At 43.3% G+C, this 23,900-nt stretch overlaps 1 protein-coding gene across 1 annotated transcript in view; it reads right to left on the reverse strand.

Moving 5' to 3' along the window:
• Nucleotides 1–21,835, reverse strand: part of LOC308335084 (solute carrier family 12 member 6-like) — a 37,844-nt gene extending 16,009 nt beyond the window's left edge. Inside the window, 13 exon segments of the mRNA XM_080792046.1 lie at nt 3,157–3,276; nt 3,786–3,884; nt 4,862–4,980; nt 6,424–6,598; nt 11,167–11,224; nt 13,702–13,800; nt 15,026–15,190; nt 16,877–17,077; nt 18,216–18,343; nt 20,090–20,331; nt 20,634–20,764; nt 21,531–21,585; nt 21,693–21,835. Of these exon segments, the coding sequence (XP_080648172.1) occupies nt 3,157–3,276; nt 3,786–3,884; nt 4,862–4,980; nt 6,424–6,598; nt 11,167–11,224; nt 13,702–13,800; nt 15,026–15,190; nt 16,877–17,077; nt 18,216–18,343; nt 20,090–20,331; nt 20,634–20,764; nt 21,531–21,585; nt 21,693–21,830 (1,730 nt within the window). The 5' untranslated portion in view covers nt 21,831–21,835.
• Between the last annotated feature and the right edge of the window lie 2,065 nt (nt 21,836–23,900).

A 23,900-nucleotide genomic window follows, 5' to 3' on the forward strand; every position in this document is an offset into this window, starting at 1 on the left:
GTGGCGCGATACGAGCTTGTAGGTCTGCTATTTTTGAAAAATTCGAAGAACGACTGACATTTTTAGAATCTGATCTCAGGTCAGAATGGGTTAATCAGACCAGTGTGTGTCCCGTGGAAACCTCGTATGAATCTGATCTCAGGTCAGAATGGGTTAAAGAATGATGCAATTTTGTCATTTTTTTTTCTCCTTACAGGTATATAGGATGTCACATATAAACACCTATACAACAAATTGCTCAATGCCGACAGCCATCCGGTCAGCAAGTGGATTTATGAATGTAATGTAATGTATAATACAGACAATATTTTAGGCCCCGGTCCGGCTGCCAGACTACATCGTATCGCAAGTCTAACCTCTTTCCCACGTGTGCTGTATGCCAGCGTCATAATTATGTGACAGTTTCTAAGACCGAGGCTAAGTCATTGATTTTCATTCGTTTTCTTCATGTCATATGAAAGCAGGGAATCATAGCTTCAAATTGACATATTTGGTTGTTCAGTTTGACCCACCGGTGTTGGAGATATGGCTTATAGAGTAAATGTCTTGCAGAGAAAAACAGCGAGTTGAGAAAACAGGCTTGACTTGAAAGGTTCACTTCTGTGGTCTCTAACATTACACCTAGCTACGTACATGTTTAAGCATTTATTTCATATTTGCATGTCAATTTCAGCTCTGACATTGTATTTCAGACATGCTCTAGTATGTGAAGAGTCTGCCAGTGCTATTAACTCATTTCGGATAAAATAATAGTCTTGCGGCCATGAGTGTCTCTGTATATTAAAAAAAATAGTCACATATGGAAACAGGAGCTGATTTTCCTTAAAAGTCCCTCCAACACATTGCCAGCTCAAAGGCCAACAGGTTCTTCTGTATGAGAAGTAGAAGAGAACATTTATCCCAGCCGAGAGGAGCAGATTAACAGACAGCTTGGTTTGGTGGCACCGCTCCAAATGACATTCAGCATGTGAACACTGCATGGCTGTTCGTTCGTTCTGAGGACGAAAGTCTACAACTGAGCTTTTACATGGGCTATTTTCGGCTACGCGATTAGAGTCCATCTGACTCTGGTCAGCTAAAGAATACAGGGTTTAAGTGGTTGTGTATTTTTTTTATTACAGACAGCTTGGTGGCAGCGCTCCAGATGAGATTAGCAGACAGCTCGGTGGCAGCGCTCCAGATGCCACTCCACGTCCGCGATAAGATGGACATTCTGACGCCACCCACGCAGGGTTAAAGACCCAACCGGTCTTAACCCGTTCTGGCCTGCTGGGGGAAACCCCCTTTTGGTGTTTTTAAGCATAACGTTATACTTTTAGCTATTGAAAAATGGCAGATCTCCAAGCTCGTAGCACGGCACCGAGTGCCGCGCTATGAGCTTGTAGGTCTGCTATTTTTGAAAAGTCTTGAAAAATGCGGGCGCAGAATCTTTGAATATATATATTCTTTCAGAGCGAACGTTTTTAACTCAAATCGTTGCTTCTGGGAGGTCGCTGGAACAACATATTTTCAGACGGGGGGTCGGCGGCCAAATACAGATAATTCTGGGACTCCTTGACATGAAGATGTTTGAGAACGACTGACACAGAAACATGGGTTTTTTTTTTTCAGAAGACTACCAGGATCAAGAAGACTTGGTCCTGCAGGTCTAAATGGGTTAAAACCCATTTTGGGGCGGGAACCCCTTTTGGTGTTAGCATTATGCTATGCTTTAGCTATTGAAAAATAGCAGATCTACAAGCTCGTAGCGCGCCACCGAGTGGCGCGCTACGAGCTTGTAGATCTGCAATTTTTTTGAAAAAACGAAGAACCACTGACATAGAAACATAGTTTTTTCAGAAAACTGTCTGGATGTAAGAAGACATTTTTAGAATCTGATCTCAGGTCAGAATGAAAACTGTCTGGATGTAAGAAGACATTTTTAGAATCTGATCTCAGGTCAGAATGAAAACTGTCTGGATGTAAGAAGACATTTTTAGAATCTGATCTCAGGTCAGAATGGGTTAAGCGCGTTAACGCGGTACAACATACCCGTGGTACTCTATGGTCTTGTAGATCAGATACAACATACCCATGGTACTCTATGGTCTTGTAGATCAGATACAACATACCCGTGGTACTCTATGGACTTGTAGATCAGATACAACATACCCATGGTATACTCTATGGACTTGTAGATCAGATACAACATACCCATGGTATACTCTATGGTCTTGTAGATCAGATAAAACATACCCATGGTACTCTATGGACTTGTAGATCAGATACAACATACCCATGGTACTCTATGGTCTTGTAGATCAGATAAAACATACCCATGGTATACTCTATGGTCTTGTAGATCAGATAAAACATACCCATGGTACTCTATGGTCTTGTAGATCAGGTACAACATACCCATGGTACTCTATGGTCTTGTAGATCAGGTACAACATACCCATGGTACTCTATGGACTTGTAGATCAGATACAACATACCCATGGTACTCTATGGACTTGTAGATCAGATACAACATACCCGTGGTACTCTATGGTCTTGTAGATCAGATACAACATACCCGTGGTACTCTATGGACTTGTAGATCAGATACAACATACCCATGGTACTCTATGGACTTGTAGATCAGGTACAACATACCCATGGTACTCGATGTACTTGTAGATCAGATACAACATACCCATGGTACTCTATGGACTTGTAGATCAGATAAAACATACCCATGGTACTCTATGGTCTTGTAGATCAGATAAAACATACCCATGGTATACTCTATGGACTTGTAGATCAGATAAAACATACCCATGGTACTCGATGGACTTGTAGATCAGATACAACATACCCATGGTACTCTATGGACTTGTAGATCAGATACAACATACCCATGGTACTCTATGGACTTGTAGATCAGATACAACATACCCATACTCTATGGTCTTGTAGATCAGATAAAACATACCCATGGTACTCGATGTACTTGTAGATCAGATACAACATACCCATGGTACTCTATGGTCTTGTAGATCAGATACAACATACCCATGGTACTCTATGGTCTTGTAGATCAGATAAAACATACCCATGGTACTCTATGGTCTTGTAGATCAGATAAAACATACCCATGGTACTCTATGGTCTTGTAGATCAGATAAAACATACCCATGGTACTCGATGTACTTGTAGATCATGCCGGCGATCACCATGGCAACGATGGCGTAGTACCAGGAGGAGATGAACATCAACGCCAGACAGATGATCATCCCCAGGAAGGACAGCGTCCTACACACGCACACACACACACACACACACACACACACACACACACACACGCACGCACATATGCACGCACGAACGCACGCACACACACACACACACACACACACACACACACACACACACACACAAGCACGCACGTTAACACACGCACGCACATATACACGCGCACACACACACAAACAACCAGGTCAGACTCTCTGTGTATTATGTCAGCATGGTTCATTGTCCTCGTCATGTCTTTGTATATTCAATCTTTTTATTTATAATAGTGTCGTGCCTGCATGAGCTGTTTTTCCTTTCTTTTCTTTATTTTGTTTTGTTTGTTTGTTTGTTATTATGTTCTTGTTGTGTAATGTGTCTGTTTGTCTTTTAAAAACCAATAAATATACTTTATAAAAAATAACTCTCTGTGTATGTGTGTGTGTGTGTGTGTGTGTGTGTGTGTGTGTGTGTGTGTGTGTGTGTGTGTGTGTGTGCGTGTATGTGTGTGTGCTCGTGTGTGTGCATCGTACCAGTGATAGTAGGAGAAACGTGGTCTCCAGTTGGGCGTTCTCAGCAGTGTTTGGAGAGCACAGGCCAGGTTGACGAACAGATAGCACATCAGAAAGAACCTGCACACACACACACACACACACACACACACACACACACACACACACACACACACACAGAGAGATAGCACATCAGAAAGAACCCATGTATGTGTGGAGACACACAGAGATGGAACGACACAGAGCCATAGAGTAAGACAGAGTGACGACATTGAGGGGTCAGAAAACTGAGCGCTGTTCATGCAGCCTGGAGGAGATTGACTGGAGTTAGAAATACAAATACCAGCTATTTTAGGCTGTACTTCAGTACAGACTGTAGATCTGACCTGAGATCAGATTCATACGAGGTTTCCACTGGACACACACTGGTCTGATTAACCCATTCTGACCTGAGATCAGATTCTAAGAATGTCAGTCGTTCTTAGATTTTTTTAAAATAGCAGATCTACAAGCTCGTAGCGCGCCACTCGGTGGCGTGCTATGAGCTTGTAGATCTGCTATTTTTCAATAGCTAAAGCATAACATGATGCGAACACCAAAATAGGTTCCCGTTCAGAATGGGTTAAACCCATTCTGGGCGGGAACCCATTTTGGTGTTTTACCCACCCAGATCGGGAACCCATATTTGGGTTCTGTACAGTATGTACAGTATTCAAAAATGTAAAAAAATTGATTCTGCTATATAAATATTTGAAGTTTTTCAGAAACCTTAGGTCAGGATTTAGAGGCGTTTTTAGAATCTGCCTCAGGTTTAAATGGGTTAACTATACCCATTGTGTTAAAAAATATATATACTTTTTTCTTTAAAATAAATATTTGTACATTTAAAATCTGTGTACATTGGTATAACTATAATCTGATCTTGAAGGCCTACACAATCGGGAAACGATTTTTTTCTTCTTCTTATCAACTAGTCAACAAGTACCAACAAGGTCGACTAGTGGATTTACTAGTCCACTAGTTGCTTAAAGCCCTAGCACATGCACACACGCAGGCACGCACGCACGCACGCACGCAGGCAGAGATAAGAGTCTCACATGGACAGGATGGGCGCCACCAGGTCCAGCGAGGCGATGAGGATCCCCAGCTCAGCGATCAGAGCGGTCAGCAGCAGAGCCCAGGTGGGCTCCCCGTTGGCCTTCCCATGGCCGAACACCTGGAGGACAGGAGCACGTTCACACAGGGGCCACACGCACACACACACACACACACACATTTACACAGGGGCCACGCGCACGCACACAGCACACACATTCACACAGGGGCCGCGCGCACTCACACACACAGGGGCCACATGCACGCACACACACACATTCACACAGGGGCCACGCGCACGCACGCACACACACACACACACACACAGGGGCCACTCGCGCACACAAACACACAGGGGCCGCACGCACGCACACACATTCACACAGGGGAGCGCGCACACACATTCACACAGGGGCCGCACACACAGGAGGCGCACGCACACATTCATTCACACACACACACGATCAGAACTTCCGTTTCTCCAGACTGTATGACGGAAGCATTTATATTTTACTCATGATCAGAGCTTCCGTTGCTCCAGACTGTACGACGGAAGCATTTCTATTTTACTCATGATCAGAGCTTCCGTTGCTCCAGACTGTACGACGGAAGCATTTATATTTTACTGATAATCAGAGCTTCCGTTGCTCCAGACTGTACGACGGAAGCATTTATATTTTACTCATGATCAGAGCTTCCGTTGCTCCAGACTGTATGACGGAAGCATTTATATTTTACTCATGATCAGAGCTTCCGTTGCTCCAGACTGTATGACGGAAGCAAGCGTTTATATTTTACTCATGATCAGAGCTTCCGTTGCTCCAGACTGTATAACGGAAGCATTTATATTGTACTCATGATCAGAGCCTCTGTTGCTCCAGACTGTATGACGGAAGTGTTTACATTTTACTCATAATCAGAGCTTCCGTTGCTCCAGACTGTATGACGGAAGCATTTATATTTTACTCATGATCAGAGCTTCCGTTGCTCCAGACAGTATGACGGAAGCATTTATATTTTACTCATGATCAGAGCTTCCGTTGCTCCAGAGTCCAGACTGTATGACGGAAGCGTTTGGAAATTTGCGAGAGGCAAGAGTAACTAGTATTTTGACTACACAACAGCCATCAAAATAAAACATATTAAAAATATATTCGTATTGCGGGACATTTCTCTCTCAAAATAAAAACTAGCCCATTTAGAGGTTGAATCAAAATCACGACAGTTTTCTGAAATACCTCATGTTTCTGTATCAGTGGTGCTCAATATTTCATGTCAAGGACCCCAACAATTATATGTAATTGGCCATCGACCCCCACTTGAAATTATGTTGTTCCAGGGACTCCCCCAGAAGAAAAGATTTGAGTTAAAAACGTTCGCTTTGAAAGAATACAGTATATATATTCAAAGACTTTTGCCACATTTTCACGATTTTTCAAAAATAGCAGACTCTACAAGCTCGTAGCGCGGCACTCGGTGCCGCGCTATGAGCTTGTAGATCTGCTATTTTTCAATAGCTAAAGTATAACAAAATGCTATAAACAAGAATGAAGTCAAACCGCACCCTGAGGAAGGGGATGATGTTGTCCTTGGCGATGGCCTGGAGCAGGCGGGGAGCGCCGGTCAGCGATTGGAGGCCCGCGCCGCACGTCGAGAAGAACGAGCCAATCACGATGACCCAGGGGGAGGGCCAAGCCAGGGTTCCCACCACCAGGTTCCCCTTCACCGAGTCTCCGAACCTGCAGAGGGCAGCGTTGGGTCACGTTTTCCATTCCCTGGTGAAGGCTTGGTGGGTTTCATGTCTTAATAAATCCATACATGGGCAACAGGCGGCCCGGGGGCCACATGCGGCCCCCACCTTCACTTAAATGCGGCCCGCAGGTTAATAGCGGAACGCTGATATATTATCTATATATTTAGTAGCTGGATGACTGTCTGGTATAGGCTATTACAATTGTATTGTCTTTTTTTTTATGTCCAATGTAATGTATTTAGTTAATGTATTTGTCACACTATATGTGACCGTTTCTGACCGAGGCTAAGTCATTGAATTCTTTTACATTTTCATGTCATGTCGTGTGAAAGCAGGGAATCATAGCTTCAAATTTACATATTGGTTGTTGACCCACCAGTTCTGGAGATACGGCTTATAGAGTAATGTCTTGCAGAGAAACAGCAAGTTGAGAAAACACTTCTGTGGTCTCTAACATTACACCTAGCTACACGTTTAAGCATTTATTTCATATCTTCTGTGGTCTCTAACATTACACCTATAGCTACACGTTTAAGCATTTATTTCATATCTTCTGTGGACTCTAACATTACACCTATAGCTACACGTTTAAGCGTTTATTTCATATTTACATGTCTTCTGTGGACTCTAACATTACACCTATAGCTACATGTTTAAGCATTTATTTAATATTTACATGTCTTCTGTGGTCTCTAACATTACACCTAGCTACATGTTTAAGCGTTTATTTCATATTTACATGTCTTCTGTGGTCTCTAACATTACACCTATAGCTACCGGTACATGTTTAAGCGTTTATTTCATATTTACGTGTCTTCTGTGGACTCTAACATTACACCTATAGCTACATGTTTAAGCATTTATTTAATATTTACGTGTCTTCTGTGGACTCTAACATTACACCTATAGCTGCATGTTTAAGCATTTATTTAATATTTACATGTCTTCTGTGGTCTCTAACATTACACCTATAGCTACGTGTTTAAACGTTTATTTCATATTTACATGTCTTCTGTGGACTCTAACATTACACCTATAGCTACGTGTTTAAACGTTTATTTCATATTTACATGTCTTCTGTGGACTCTAACATTACACCTATAGCTACATGTTTAAGCATTTATTTCATATTTACATGTCTTCTGTGGACTCTAACATTACACCTATAGCTACATGTTTAAGCATTTATTTCATATTTACATGTCTTCTGTGGACTCTAACATTACACCTATAGCTACGTGTTTAAGCATTTATTTCATATTTACATGTCTTCTGTGGTCTTTAACATTACACCTATAGCTACGTGTTTAAGCATTTATTTCATATTTACATGTCTTCTGTGGACTCTAACATTACACCTATAGCTACATGTTTAAGCATTTATTTCATATTTACATGTCTTCTGTGGACTCTAACATTACACCTATAGCTACATGTTTAAGCATTTATTTCATATTTACATGTCTTCTGTGGACTCTAACATTACACCTATAGCTACATGTTTAAACGTTTATTTCATATTTACATGTCTTCTGTGGACTCTAACATTACACCTATAGCTACATGTTTAAACGTTTATTTCATATTTACATGTCTTCTGTGGACTCTAACATTACACCTATAGCTACGTGTTTAAACATTTATCTCATATTTACATGTCTTCTGTGGACTCTAACATTACACCTATAGCTACATGTTTAAGCGTTTATTTCATATTTACGTGTCTTCTGTGGACTCTAACATTACACCTATAGCTGCATGTTTAAGCATTTATTTAATATTTACATGTCTTCTGTGGTCTCTAACATTACACCTATAGCTACATGTTTAAGCGTTTATTTCATATTTACATGTCTTCTGTGGTCTCTAACATTACACCTATAGCTGCATGTTTAAGCATTTATTTAATATTTACATGTCTTCTGTGGACTCTAACATTACACCTATAGCTACATGTTTAAGCATTTATTTCATATTTACATGTCTTCTGTGGACTCTAACATTACACCTAGCTACATGTTTAAACATTTATTTCATATTTACATGTCTTCTGTGGTCTCTAACATTACACCTATAGCTACATGTTTAAGCATTTATTTCATATTTACATGTCTTCTGTGGTCTCTAACATTACACCTATAGCTACATGTTTAAGCATTTATTTCATATTTACATGTCTTCTGTGGTCTCTAACATTACACCTATAGCTACATGTTTAAGCATTTATTTCATATTTACATGTCTTCTGTGGACTCTAACATTACACCTATAGCTACATGTTTAAGCATTTATTTCATATTTACATGTCTTCTGTGGTCTCTAACATTACACCTAGCTACATGTTTAAGCGTTTATTTCATATTTACATGTCTTCTGTGGACTCTAACATTACACCTATAGCTACATGTTTAAGTATTTATTTCATATTTACATGTCTTCTGTGGTCTCTAACATTACACCTAGCTACATGTTTAAGCGTTTATTTCATATTTACATGTATTCTGTGGTCTCTAACATTACACCTATAGCTACATGTTTAAGTATTTATTTCATATTTACATGTCTTCTGTGGACTCTAACATTATACCTAGCTACATGTTTAAGCATTTATTTCATATTTACATGTCTTCTGTGGTCTCTAACATTACACCTAGCTACATGTTTAAGCGTTTATTTCATATTTACATGTCTTCTGTGGACTCTAACATTACACCTATAGCTACATGTTTAAGTATTTATTTCATATTTACATGTCTTCTGTGGTCTCTAACATTACACCTAGCTACATGTTTAAGCGTTTATTTCATATTTACATGTCTTCTGTGGACTCTAACATTACACCTATAGCTACATGTTTAAGTATTTATTTCATATTTACATGTCTTCTGTGGACTCTAACATTACACCTATAGCTACATGTTTAAGTATTTATTTCATATTTACATGTCTTCTGTGGTCTCTAACATTACACCTAGCTACATGTTTAAGCGTTTATTTCATATTTACATGTCTTCTGTGGACTCTAACATTACACCTAGCTACGTGTTTAAACGTTCATTTCATATTTACATGTCTTCTGTGGTCTCTAACATTACACCTATAGCTACATGTTTAAGCATTTATTTCATATTTACATGTCTTCTGTGGTCTCTAACATTACACCTATAGCTACATGTTTAAGCATTTATTTCATATTTACATGTCTTCTGTGGACTCTAACATTACACCTATAGCTACATGTTTAAGCATTTATTTCATATTTACATGTCTTCTGTGGACTCTAACATTACACCTATAGCTACATGTTTAAGCATTTATTATTTCATATTTACATGTCTTCTGTGGACTCTAACATTACACCTATAGCTACATGTTTAAGCATTTATTTCATATTTACATGTCTTCTGTGGACTCTAACATTACACCTATAGCTACATGTTTAAGCATTTATTTCATATTTACATGTCTTCTGTGGTCTCTAACATTACACCTATAGCTACATGTTTAAGCATTTATTATTTCATATTTACATGTCTTCTGTGGACTCTAACATTACACCTATAGCTACATGTTTAAGCGTTTATTTCATATTTACATGTCTTCTGTGGTCTCTAACATTACACCTAGCTACATGTTTAAGTATTTATTTCATATTTACATGTCTTCTGTGGTCTCTAACATTACACCTAGCTACATGTTTAAGCATTTATTTCATATTTACATGTCTTCTGTGGTCTCTAACATTACACCTATAGCTACATGTTTAAGCGTTTATTTCATATTTACATGTCTTCTGTGGTCTCTAACATTACACCTATAGCTACATGTTTAAGCATTTATTTCATATTTACATGAACATGCTTGGGGTGCCCATCCTTTTTTGACTTGAGAGCTACTTTAAAAAATGACCAGCTCAAAAGATCTACCCACCAAAAAAAGTAATCATCGCATTGCTGAAAATAGTTTAAAAAAAAAAGACTAGGAATGGGAAATAGAGGGGTTGAAATGGAATTAGTATAACTCTGTAATGCTATACTGATGTTTGTGCGCAACACTCTTAAAATCAAAGTATTGCATTGTGGGTTTAGCTGACAGGCCCTTTTTTTGATGTCAATCAATCAAGTCACCTATTTCAAGTGGCACAAAAAATATATATTTTGTATTAATATATTTAAATATTTCTTTTTAGGGGAGGGTCATGTGTTCTACCTGCACAGCTTTTGTGATCTACTGGTAGAGCTGCCTTTTGGGTACCCCTGCGTCTAGTATGTGAAGATTCTGCCTGGGCTATTAACTCATTTTGGATAAAATAATAATAATTAATAATAATAATAATAAATTACGTTTTTCTACTCTGGTGGAAAGCTGGAGGTTGCACGATGCTCTAGTCTAGTGTGTGAAGAGACATATAATGTAAAAAAGGTGTCCCTGTGAAATAATGTGAGTGGTACTAACTTGTCCCTGTGAAATAATGTGAGTGGTACTAACTTGTCCCTGTGAAATAATGTGAGTGGTACTAACTTGTCCCTGTGAAATAATGTGAGTGGTACTAACTTGTCTCTGAGCACGACTCCCTCGATGCACGCTCCAAACAGAACCACACTGCTCAGATCTGATTGGCTCACGTTAAGGAAGAACAGCAACAACAACAACAGCAGCAGCCAATCACAGTGGAGTGTACTTCACGTTACACATGACTTTAATTAGCATCGGAAACCCAGACATGTCTATTCACTCATGACTGTACAATACATGTGTGTCAGGGACACACAAGCCCTGGTCCTACCCGTATAGCAGAATACTGCGCCCCTATGCCTGGAGCAGAAGCCCACGTGTAAACAAGGTAGATACTGTCATTAACAGCGCCCTCCGGATAGGTAACAAGACTACTCGCCCCGTTTCTGTTTTCCTGCCAGAATTCTCCCCAGTGAGGGGTTGGTGGGAGAGGCTGGACAGCAGACGGCTGGACTTTGAATTTCTCCAACTATAAACTTTCATGACAGCAGAACAGCCCAAGGACAAATATAATTTATGAAAAGCTACTACAGTGAAGTCTGTTCACAGAAGTTGTTGTGTAGGATATGTGGGGATTATCTGACGACCAATTGAGGGGGCAAAACCTTACTAAATAATACTAAATTGTTTATAGGTTCAATATAAGTCAAATAATATAGCCTTTCCACAGCAGTATCTTTTTATATTTTTCCAAAAAGAATACAAACAGCCAATAGCATATTACAAAGTTATCCCCCTCACTGGGGAAAATTCCCGGGAGGAAAAACGGGCAAGCACTGGGGCGAGTAGTCCAGTATTCTCCGGATAGTAACTGGTTGTCTGAAACCCACACCGGTGTCCTATACCTGCCAGTCCTGGCTGGAATTGCTCCAGCCAGTCTCCGACGGGATGCGCGGCTACGCTAGCCCCTGGCAAGAAAGAACCAGAAATACGACTGGCACATCTTGCACAAAGCCACAACACCGGCACCACCACCAGGCAGGCTCAAGTCTCGCCATCCCTACAACGAGGCAGCCCAAGATATAATGCTACTGTCCCATTCCTGAGGACTTGTCCAGAGACGCCTGGCTGGCAGCATCCTGCAGGAAACAGTCGTGGGAGACGGGCCGGGCCCTCCCGGATTCAACAACACATCCGGGACCCAGCAGGTGGGCCGGCGTTAAAGGAGAAGACCTGCCACGCCATCTATGGACCTCGCTGAACCGTCTGCGCTGTGGCGTGGGAGGCGTCAAGTCATCTATGAAGAAGTGGGGCCTGTCGCCGGACAGCGCGGCATGCGAGTGTGGCGTGCCTGAACAGACTGCCGAGCACATCATCGCAGACTGCCCCCTGTACAGCCCACCCTCAGAAGCTGGCCTTTTTTTGACTTACGCCAGGGCTCCACTGGGCGAGTCTGCGTCGCGTCTGCGTCGCGTTAGCGTCACCGTCACAGAATGTTCCCTTTTTAATCAATGAAGGGAGGCTCCACTGCCCGCGTTGTGCGTGCGTGCCGCGTGCGTGCGTCACCATTAAAATTGAACCGGTTCGTTTTTTGACGCACGCGTCGGAGACGCAACGCGACGCAGACGCGCCCAGTGGAGCCCTGGCGTTAGGACCAGAGACGAGGGCATGGCTCTATGACACTGAGTTGGCCATCTGATGATACACGAAAGAAGGAGAAGAAGGGTCAACAGTTAGAGGGGGAGGGGTAGGCAGGGGGCACTTTTGAACAAAAAATAGCTGATCTACAAGCTCTCAACGCGTCGCAGAGGGCTTGTAGATCAGCTATTTTTAGGGGCGCAACCCAGCACTCTTTAGCTATAGTGGAGATGCAGGCGTACGGCATTAGATTTAGAAAGAAATTTGTTCAACGCAAAAACGGTGCGTTCCAAAGTTCAGAAAGCTATTCTCCTGAATGCTGCCTTCCTTCCAGGCATGGCATGGAAAGGAAAGGAGTGGCATGTGCATGTCTTTCACCATCAGTAAATGCTGCATTTGTGGTCTGGAGGAGAGGTCTGGAGAGGTCTGGAGAAGACTGGAGAGGACTCCTAACTCTAGGCCTAAAATAAAGACAAACGGAACGGAACTGAACTTGACATTAAGCCTGAGCTGACAAAAATGAGCTGACTTTGTGATGGCCACCACAATATGGACACTTTGACAGGAAAAGACTCGCTCACCGTATAGAAAAAGAAAGTAAAACTCCTGAGAAATATTGTTTCTTTTATTTTATCATGCTCTTATGGTGCTCTGTGCTCATATATAGTGCAATTAAAAAGCAAACGTTTCGGTCCTAAGACCTTCGTCAGTGCTATATCTCAGGAACGAAACGTTTGCTCATATGAATATGAGCACAGAGCACCATAAGAGCATGATCAAATAAAATAAAAACATATTTTTCTAAGTCTCAGTCTAAGGAGTTTTACGTCTTTTTTTCCTATACGGTGAGCGAGTCTTTTCCTGTCAAAGTCTCCCTTGTGTTTTTGAGACCACCGCTACCGTAGTCAAGTTTGGAAACAAAAGGACGAAGAAAAGGCGCAACAGTTTTCTCAGTGCTTCATCACAATATTATGGACTCTAGCCATGGAAGGATACAGACGACGGAGGTGGTGATGATGGCCATGATGGTTCCTACGGGGATGGAACGCTGGGCGTCCTTCAGATCCCCAGAGCGGTTTGACCCGGCCATGATGCCTGCAAGGAGAGCACGAGACAAGAGACAAGTATTACTATACTATCACTGTAGCCTACCGGCCATGATGCCTGCAAGGAGAGCACGAGACAAGAGTCAAGTATTACTATACTATCACTATGTAGCCTACCGGCCATGAATGATGGAAGACATCATAGCACAAAGAGAAGTATTTATGAGCGGTTTGAGCCGGCCATGATGCCTGAGGAAGACAAGAACAGCACAGTATGTCCCAGAGAGATGTATTATAGAGGGGGGGGGGTTTAGATCGCCTCATTAGTAAGAACTGAAAAAGAGAATTGAAAAATAGGCAAATCATCCAGGCCGTTTGACTCATAATGGATATGAAGATTCAACTGACTGAGAGAAAACGCTGTTACGTCCGCCAAATTAGTTAGATTTTCGCTATAAACAGACTATTAAATATGACTGACTGTCGTAAATGATGCAGACAAATTATCGGCAAGACAGTTTGTTTATTTTTGGACCACAGTTCTTAGTTTAATATGAGACGATTTTTAAGATGACCCCACGGTATTCTCCATAGAGAAATGACTTCCGTGAACCAGGGGGTGAGCGAGTGACGTCACAATGCCTGAGGAAGACAAGGACGTCACAGCATAATAGCGCAGAGAGAAGTATCTTCACGACTACTATCACTATTACGATGTACTACTAGTAGTAATATTAGTAGTTGCAGCAGTAGTTTACCGTTTGGTTTGACTGACTCCATCAGGTCGAATATATACCGAAGCATGATGAGTGGAGCTGAACAAACCACTAGCTCGGAGACTAAATCCCCCTGAAATGATGAGGGGACATAGACCCCTTTTCTCCTCTGTAAATAGAGATATGTTGTATTTGTACTTTTAACCCATTCTGAACGGGAACCCATTTTTGTGTTAGCATCATGTTATGCTTTAGCTATTGAAAAATAGCAGATCTACAAGCTCATAGCGCGCCACCGAGTGGCGCGCTACGAGCTTGTAGGTCTGCTATTTTTTGAAAAATCGAAGAACGACTGACATTTTTTAGAATCTGAGTCAGAATGGGTTAATCAGACCAGTGTGTGTCCAGTGGAAACCTCGTATGAATCTGATCTCAGGTCAGAATGGGTTAATCAGACCAGTGTGTGTCCAGTGGAAACCTCGTATGAATCTGATCTCAGGTCAGAATGGGTTAAAGAAAAATGTCTGTGTTTCCGAGGCTAGCGCTAGCATAGCGTACCTGTGACGGACGGGAAGAAGATCCCCACCAGCAGCGTGAACGAGGTGGTGATGTCGGCGAAGACGTACGGCCGGTGATTGGTCGCCGGGTGTGCGCCGTGCGGCGAGGGGAGGGACCCTTTCTCCAGGACCTCCCCTTTGCTGAGGTAGCTGCTCCACACGTTCTCTATGGAGGAGAGAGAGAGAGAGAGGCACGTTAAATTCTTTCAGCGCCACCTGGTGGTCACCAGTTTAGGCTCGACTGAGTGCCAATTCTCCCATTATAAAGAAAGAGAGAATTTGTAATTATATTATGCATGTAATGTGCATGATGTCATCACCTGTACACCAGATTAGAGGAATCTTCAAAATATGGATGAAAATAAAAAATCACACACGTGTGAACTGAGTGGTGCAATTCCCCCCCCCCCCCCCCCCTCTCTCTCTCTCTCTCTCTCATTAGAGACACAGCACTACCCCTCTCTCTGTTTCTGGCGCCCCCTACTGGTATAAATCAGTAACATACTCGTGCTCATGTGCACAGGTACCTACACAGGTACACAGGTACGTACACGGACATTGCTGGTTGTAGGAGTGGTTGCACCACTCAAAAATATATCTTTTTTAAGAATTCCCAAGGGAAGACGTCTTGACGCCCGTGGCATCCATTACTTAGGCAATAGGCAATTAGACGTCTTGACGTTTATGGCTACTAAACAGTTTTAATGCCAGCTGAGCCACCAAGCTACTGGCAGGCTAATAAGGGCCTTTTCTCAGCCACGCCCCTCTCCCATTGTTTACATTGCGTTTAGTTTTCCAAGATGGCCGTAAAGCACCAGGAGGGGGAGGGGCGGAGGTGAGTGGGCCGGGTGGACATATGCCCTCACTGCCTGGGCTGCATTCAAGACACGTGTCTTGTGTCTGAACACAGCTTTGATGGATGAACAATGAAACTGTTGTTTCATTGAGCACAGTGCACTCATATCAGCACGGTAAGATTGTCGTCCGTCTATAGTGCAAATGCAACAAAGGCGTCTTGCATGCTGTGTTTTGCATGCACATGGGCTGCCAGAGTAGTCCATCATTTGTTGTTTTTCTTGTTTTTTCGCCACCTCTCTTCGAAGTTAGACTGCAAGCTCTAAACTGACTGGGCCTCTGAACCCTACGCCGTGATCTCTCTCTCACACACACACACACACGCACGCACGCACGCACGCACGCACGCACGCACGCACGCACGCACGCACGCACGCGCGCGCGCGCGGGCGCGCATTCGAGGTGGGTTGATGATGATTCAATGCTGTGCAGCGCACATGCATGATCATGCAGTGAGGCAACTCGGGCAGCAGGGCACAATATTCCTGTCCCCTCTCTTAAAGGTTTCCTCCCATAAACTTCACTTGAAAATTAAGTTTTTAAGAAACTTTAATAATTGTGTTGCTTCAATGCTTCTTTGCACCGCGCGTCTCTCTGTCTCTACACTCCTCGACAACTCTATGCAGAGAAACAGCTCCACCTCTGCAAAGCCACAAGCCCACAGGCTTGTAGATCAGCTCTGTTCCCTGCGCTGCGGGTAGAAAATAAATAAATAGCGTGTGACCGCGTGTGGGAACCGATAGAGAGATTTCACAGCGGTAGATTCGTTACTCAATACATTTAGTGAGCGGATAAAATAACATAAAACAAAATAAAAATATTAAATAGAATTAATAAATGATAAAAGCAATTTTAGCTTTCGAATATATATATATCTTTTTTTAATATTCGAATTTCTTTCATATTATGACATTCGTTCTGACAGCCTACTAAAAGGTAGTCGACGAACATTTTTCGTCTTTAGTTTTAGTCGACGAAAACAACACTGAATAAATACCTGCAATGATTCCACTGGCCAGCCCCGGAATGCCTGGGATCTGCGTGAAGCTGCTCTGGCTGAAGTAGAGGTCACAGGAGGCGTTGAGCAGGTCCGGGCCCTCGCAGAACTGGTTCCACAGAGACGAGGGCCTCTCCAGGGGCCCGGGGCCCGGCCCGGGGTCAAAGGTGGGGACCACGGTGGTGCTGGTGCTGTTATTGTCTGCAGCGGTGGGGAGAAAGAAAGTACTCTTTAAATAGTTCCATTGCTTGTAAAGGCTTGGTCCCCTTTCCTTGAATTCACCCTTTCACTGTCTTTTGATGATGTGTCCTAAGTGTTTTTCCTACATGTAATTTGGTTCACTGTGTGTAGCCCCTTAATCTAGTAAAAGGCTAATTTTATTGTATTTATTTTATTCATTTATTATTTATATACTTTACTACCTGTTTATTTTCTTTTGTGATGGAACCGGGGAGGGTGGGGTATATGTGGGGTTGTTTGTCTACAAAAATTGAAAGATCCTATAAATAAAGTTATAAGAAAATAAATAATAATAGTTTCATTGCTGGAGTTTTTCCACTAACCTTTGAAGAATCAGAGTCCTATATGGGAGCTTTGTTTTGCTGCTGTTTGTCTTGTTTTGTCTGGTTGAGTATTTTAGAGAGTATGAAGTGTATTTTCTGAATTGCAGACCCGCTTGAAAACGAGATGGTTCATCTCAAGGGATTGTTCCTAATAAAGAAATGTCAGACAGCTAGCGACGGAAGCTAAAATAAGGTACACATGTTTAACGCTCTTTAATCAAGTCAAGATGAGAGAGATATCTCGAGGTTGGCATGGATTGTGTTTAAGGGAAACGAACCTTCTCGAGGTTGGCATGGATTGTGTTTTAAAGATGGAGTGCCACAATTTTTGTATTTTTCCATATGTATTTTTGTGTCTATGAGGTGACAGTACTTCATTAGACACCCTGGAGTTGTTTTTATGCGCAATTGTGTATAAACTTTGTATTTAGGGTTTCTTCCTGGAGGCTGAACCCTTGACAGTCAAACGGGCCAATGAAATAAACAGTAATATAGTGACACCACACTATCAGCCCCTCCCCTAACCCCTCCCCTTTATCATACAACTACAGCTGTGGGTGCGGCTTCAGTTCAGGTGGATCACCACCCATCACCACCCACCAGGCAAACCAGGCATACTTAATGAACTGGTGGGCGTGTCCACATAAAAGCATGATTTTAACAAATACTGTACACTTTTTGGAAAAAGTTCTTCCCCCTGATATTGTAATAATACCTGATGATCATGTTTTAGGGTGGAAAAAAATGGTGGCACTCCATCTTTAAGGGAAACGAACCTTCTTCAGGTAAGGCGGTGATGTTGAAGTCTTCCCTCTCCGTCTCTCTGGCGTCAAACACCGTCTTGTTGCAGTAGCTGTCGTGGAGGGCGTGGCCGTTGATGGTTCGATTCCCCAGCATGCACACCCTGTGTGGGGCAAGGCATCGTTATACAGTGGGGTAGACGAGGAGAGTGGCGACATTGAGGGGGCAGAAAAACAGCGCTCGAGCGCTGCTCAAGCAGCCCTGGAGAGGGACAAGCTGTGAGAGTGACAGGATTGGTCGGCTGAGGCGTGTCAGTCACGGGCACGGCGTGAGTGACAGGATTGGTCGGCTGAGGCGTGCCAGACAGTCACAGCAGTGAGAGTGACAGGATTGGTCGGCTGAGGCGTGCCAGACACGGCAGTGAGAGTGACAGGATTGGTCGGCTGAGGCGTCAATCAAGAACAAGAGCAGTGCCAACACGGTGGTGACCTTTAGCCAAATTCCAATACTCACATTTCTGCCTCCTCGTGGAGAAATGCAGCTCGAAGCGGTGGTCGAAAAAGTACTTTAAGTAAGAGTAGCAATAATGCAATGTAGAAATACTGTGTTACACGTAAAAGTCTAAAATTCTATTATTTAATTGTCCTTTCCCTTCCCCTTACCAGGCTGACCAGTGGGAGGCAGTATAGTCTTCACACGCACCTCCTCTCAGGAGACGTGGGCTCAGATCTGAACCCGTTTAGATTTGGGCGTTATAGGAATCCGGGCCTCACTGACTGTCACGTCGACCCCAGGCAGGGTTTGAACCCACAACCTTCCGCGCCAGAGGCGTACGCTCTAACCACTACACTAGGGCGGAGATGAATGCAGGCTAGTCACAGCAGTTTGTTTACTAACAGAGTTCAACCTACGCTGGTATGTAGGCCACGTATTTCAAGACCTCAACAACAACGTGAAGTCCACAACAAGCTGCTCAAATACTTTAGCAGCTCATGAATTTCGCTGAGGGCAGAGAGAGGAGGAGGGGAGAGGGAGGAGATGGGGAGAGAGAGGAGGAGGGGAGAGGGAGGAGGGGAGAAAATCCCACGATTTTGTAAGCCATTTTTCACCCCTGTGTCAATCATCTAATGTGATCCTGGGCTCTACACACCCTCCACCAACCTAGTCCCCATATATGGGGGACAAGGGGAGAGCAACGGACTTGAACTCATGCTTCCTTCATGCCTGAGTGTCCAAGTTGCTCCTTTACACCTGACAGGGGGGAGTTTCCCTGGTTGGACGTAGCGCGTGGAAGGAACACGTTATTCCAACCAGTTCCTTTCCCCTCCATCAGGCGCCCCGGCTGGCCAGGGGGAGGCAGTTTAATAATAATAAACTTTATTTGTATAGCACCTTTCATACATAAATGCAGCTCAAAGTGCTTCACAGGGCAGGGCACAAAAATAGAATACAATAAAACACAAGTAGTTAAAATGTATACAATGGCAAAGAACAAAATTGAGTATAAGAACATAAAATAAATAAAAACTAATAAAAACACCACATGCAGCAAATCAGTCGGGACAGGGTATAGGAACGTGCATATTAAAACTCAACTAAAAGCAAGAGTGAAGAAAGAGGTGAGTCTTGAGTTGAGATTTAAAAATGTCTACAGAGGGTGCGTGTCTGAGCTCGAATGAAAGTTTATTCCAGGCTGTTGGGCCGTAGAAGCAAAAAGCTGCCTCACCATATTTCTTTGTGCACATTCTTTTAGGCACTTCAAGTATAGGCCAGCATTGGAGGACCTGAGGGGGCGGTTATAGGAGGTACGGAGGAGGTGCAAGACCATTTAGGGACCAGGATTACTGCATGTCTTTTGTGAGGGTACCTACCTACCCTAGAACAAAACGAGTCTCTCTCTCTTACTCACGGGAACTGTGGCGGGCTGAAGGCGGAGACCAGCGCCCCTGTGTAGATGGACAGGATGGAGATGATGACGCACGCCAGGAACACGGAGGCCAGCTTGTTGACGTACTTCACGCCCACAAACACCAGCAGCGACATCAGCAGCAGGCACACGGAGCCGTACACACGCATGTTGTTCAGCATGGCCGCGCCCTCGCCGTCCGGCTCGCTGGGAACGAAGATGGCCGCCCTCGGCGCGATGTACATCTGGAGAGAGACGAAGGGGGAGAGAGAGAGAGAGAGAGATGTGTTGTTTTTGACAGCAAATTTAGATTTTAGTTGTTTTTTGTGAGGGTACCTACCCCCTAGGGGACACGGGGAGAACATGTGAGGGTACCTATACCCTAGGGGGTCACGGGGAGAACATGTGAGGGTGCCTACCCTATAGGGGACACGGGGAGAACATGTGAGGGTACCTACCCTATAGGGGACACGGGGAGAACATGCAGACTCCACACAGAGAGGCCCTTTCTCGGGTATGGGAACATGGATCTGAATATCTTACTCACCAGTAAGATCTCGATGGCTCCCAGGATGTACATGGACCCAGCGAAGGTGGTGCCCAGGTAGAAACATAGACCCACCGCCCCGCCGAACTCTGGACCCAGAGAGCGGCTGATCATGAAGTAGGACCCTCCCGCTGCAAGAGAGAGAGAGAGGGAGGGGGGGAGGTGGAGAGAGAGAGAGACAGTGAGTGACAGTGAGTGAGTGAGTGAGTGAGTGAGTGCGTGCGTGCGTGCGTGCGTGCGTGCGTGCGTGCGTGCGTGCGTGCGGAGGAGGACAGCTGATGATGACAGAAGTCGTGTTATTCTTGGAGAAATAAGCACCACGTTGAAGTGTGACACAGACAGAGCAGCTCTTGGACAAATAGAAGTTTAAACATCATTTGAATATTTGTTTCAGGAAAACTCGACAGAAAAAGACTCGCTGTATAAAAAAAAAATGAAGGAAAACTCAACTATAGATTGAGAGTTAAGAAAAATAAATCATTGTGTTTTATCATGCTCATAAAGACCTCTGTGCTCAAAGTGCAATTAAACGTAGCAACGTTTCGGTCCTATAAGACCATGATATAGCACTGAAGGTCCTATAGGACCTTCAGTGCTATATCATATAGGACCGAAACGTTGCTACGTTTAATTGCACTTTGAGCACAGAGGACTTTATGAGCATGATAAAATAAAATAAAAAACGTTTTCTTAACCCATTTAGGCCTGACGTCGAAAAAAAAAAAAAAAAGTCTTTCTGAAATACCTATGTTTCTACCTATCTTTCCAAATTTGCGCCACATTTTTACAATTTTTCAAAAATAGCAGATCTGCAATTTTTCAATAGCTAAATTATAACAATGTTTAAAACACCAAAAAGTGTTCTGTCTAAGGTGTGTGTGTGTGTGTGGGGGTTACCTGGTACAACTCCATTAGTGGCGATGGCACTCATTGATATGGCTGTCAACAGCGTCTGGAGAGACAGACAGAGAGACAGAGTGAGATACAGTGAAGACGATGGTGTGTGTGTGTGACTGTGAGTGTGACTGTGTGTGTGTGTGTGCGTGTGTGTGTACTCACACAGCAGCAGCAGATGAAGACGATACAGAGGGCCTGCAGTAGGCCGGCCGTGCCCACCACCCAGGTGAGCCGAAGGAACAGAATCACCCCGAATATGTTCTGCAGGCACGGCAGGTACACGCCCATGAAGGTACCCATCTGGGGCGACTGCAACACACACACACATTATCACATTATTATTATATTCATAGTGCACTCTGCACTATAGAGCGTCGCAGTCCCTCCCCCTTTCAGAACGACGAGTGGCCCAGGAAATGAAATGCAATGCATTTCTCCCATAGGATTTTCTTTAAGTATTTAAAGACGGTTACGCCGCGGACAAAGCCAACTCGGATCGTGACAAGTCATGACAACGAACACAATGTTTTGGGCCGATCAAAATCATCAGAAAGAAGAAGATGAAGGCAGGAGACAACACTATTTGTTTTGTTTTTCTTCTTATAAATTATTTGATGTCTTTTGTCTTTGCGTTGTGACCTTTAACCCATTCTGACCGGGAACCCATTTTGGTGTTATAGCTTTAGCTATTTAAAAATAGCAGATCTACAAGCTCATAGCGCGCCACCGAGTGGCGCGCTACGAGCTTGTAGGTCTGCTATTTTTGAAAAATCGAAGAACGACTGACATTTTTTAGAATCTAATCTCAGGTCAGAATGGGTTAATCAGACCAGTGTGTGTCCAGTGGAAACCTCGTATGAATCTGATCTCAGGTCAGAATGGGTTAAGTACCACATATAGACCAGGATTCTCTGCAGTGAGTGGATTGATTTATTCTGACGAAACATCAGACAACGAGCCAATCACTGCTCTCCTGAATTTCAACATCTATGCGCTCTCAGAGCGGAAAGTGGAAACAGGAAGTGCGGTTACCGTTTAAAGGTTACGTCATTCCCTTAAAAAGGCAACCGCCCGAACTCTTAAAGCGACAGAACATCTGATCACAACAATACACCAATCTGATGGAAGCATTATTAATAGACCCGAGGACGACTTTACAAATGAACGTCTTCTAATTCCTGAAAGGTTTTCTGAAAAACCTTATGTTTCTAATGTCAGTCGTTCTCAAAACCTTTCAACTAGTCAAGCACCCCCAAAAACCTATATGAAATTGGCCGCTGACCGCCTATACGAGCTTGTAGATCTGCTATTTTTTTTTAAATGGCTAAAGTATGGCTAAAGTATAACATAATGCTTAAAGGGACACTTCACCCTTTTTGCAAAAGAATATATGTTAATGACGTTTAGGAGCTTTAGAACACTTTCCTGGGGGTATTTATGTGTGTAATATGTGGTTTTAGATATTTTAGATTGTAGCAGTGAGCCTGTTGTCTCTGATGTCATGGACACTGGGCTCACTTCCTTCCTGGACTACATTCACGTTGTCTCAGTAAGACAGCTCTCCCCCCTATCCACAAGGAGGAGCAGTGCACCAAAGAATTATGGGAATTGTAGTCCAGGAAGGTAGTGAGACCAGTGTCCATGACATCAGAGACAACAGGCTCACTGCTACAATCTAAAATATCTAAAACCACATATTACACACATAAATACCCCCAGGAAAGTGATCTAAAGCTTCTAAACATCATTAACATATATTTTTTAGCAAAAAGGGTGAAGTGTCCCTTTAAGACACCAAAAGGGGTTCCCGTACAGAATGTTCAACAATTCACTGAACTGACGATACGATTCGAATCACGATAGAATTACTTGGACGGCATCTTAGGATAGATTGACGTCAGGTAGTTTAGAGGCGACAGCACTACCGACTGTGCCCCCTTGTGTGGATGGGTTTCTGAACTGCCCACAGCCCTCCTACGAGACACAGACTGGTTTCTGAACTGCCCACACAGCCCTCCTACGAGACACAGACTGGTTTCTGAACTGCCCACACAGCCCTCCTACGAGACACAGACTGGTTTCTGAACTGCCCACAGCCCTCCTACGAGACACAGACTGGTTTCTGAACTGCCCACAGCCCTCCTATGAGACACAGACTGGTTTCTGAACTGCCCACAGCCCTCCTATGAGACACAGACTGGTTTCTGAACTGCCCACACAGCCCTCCTACGAGACACAGACTGGTTTCTGAACCGCCCACAGCCCTCCTATGAGACACAGACAGGTTTCTGAACTGCCCACAGCCCTCCTATGAGACACAGGCTGGTTTCTGAACTGCCCACAGCCCTCCTATGAGACACAGACTGGTTT

Source organism: Protomyctophum bolini (assembly GCF_963924005.1).
Source record: "Protomyctophum bolini genome assembly, chromosome: 20".
NCBI lineage: Eukaryota > Metazoa > Chordata > Actinopteri > Myctophiformes > Myctophidae > Protomyctophum > Protomyctophum bolini.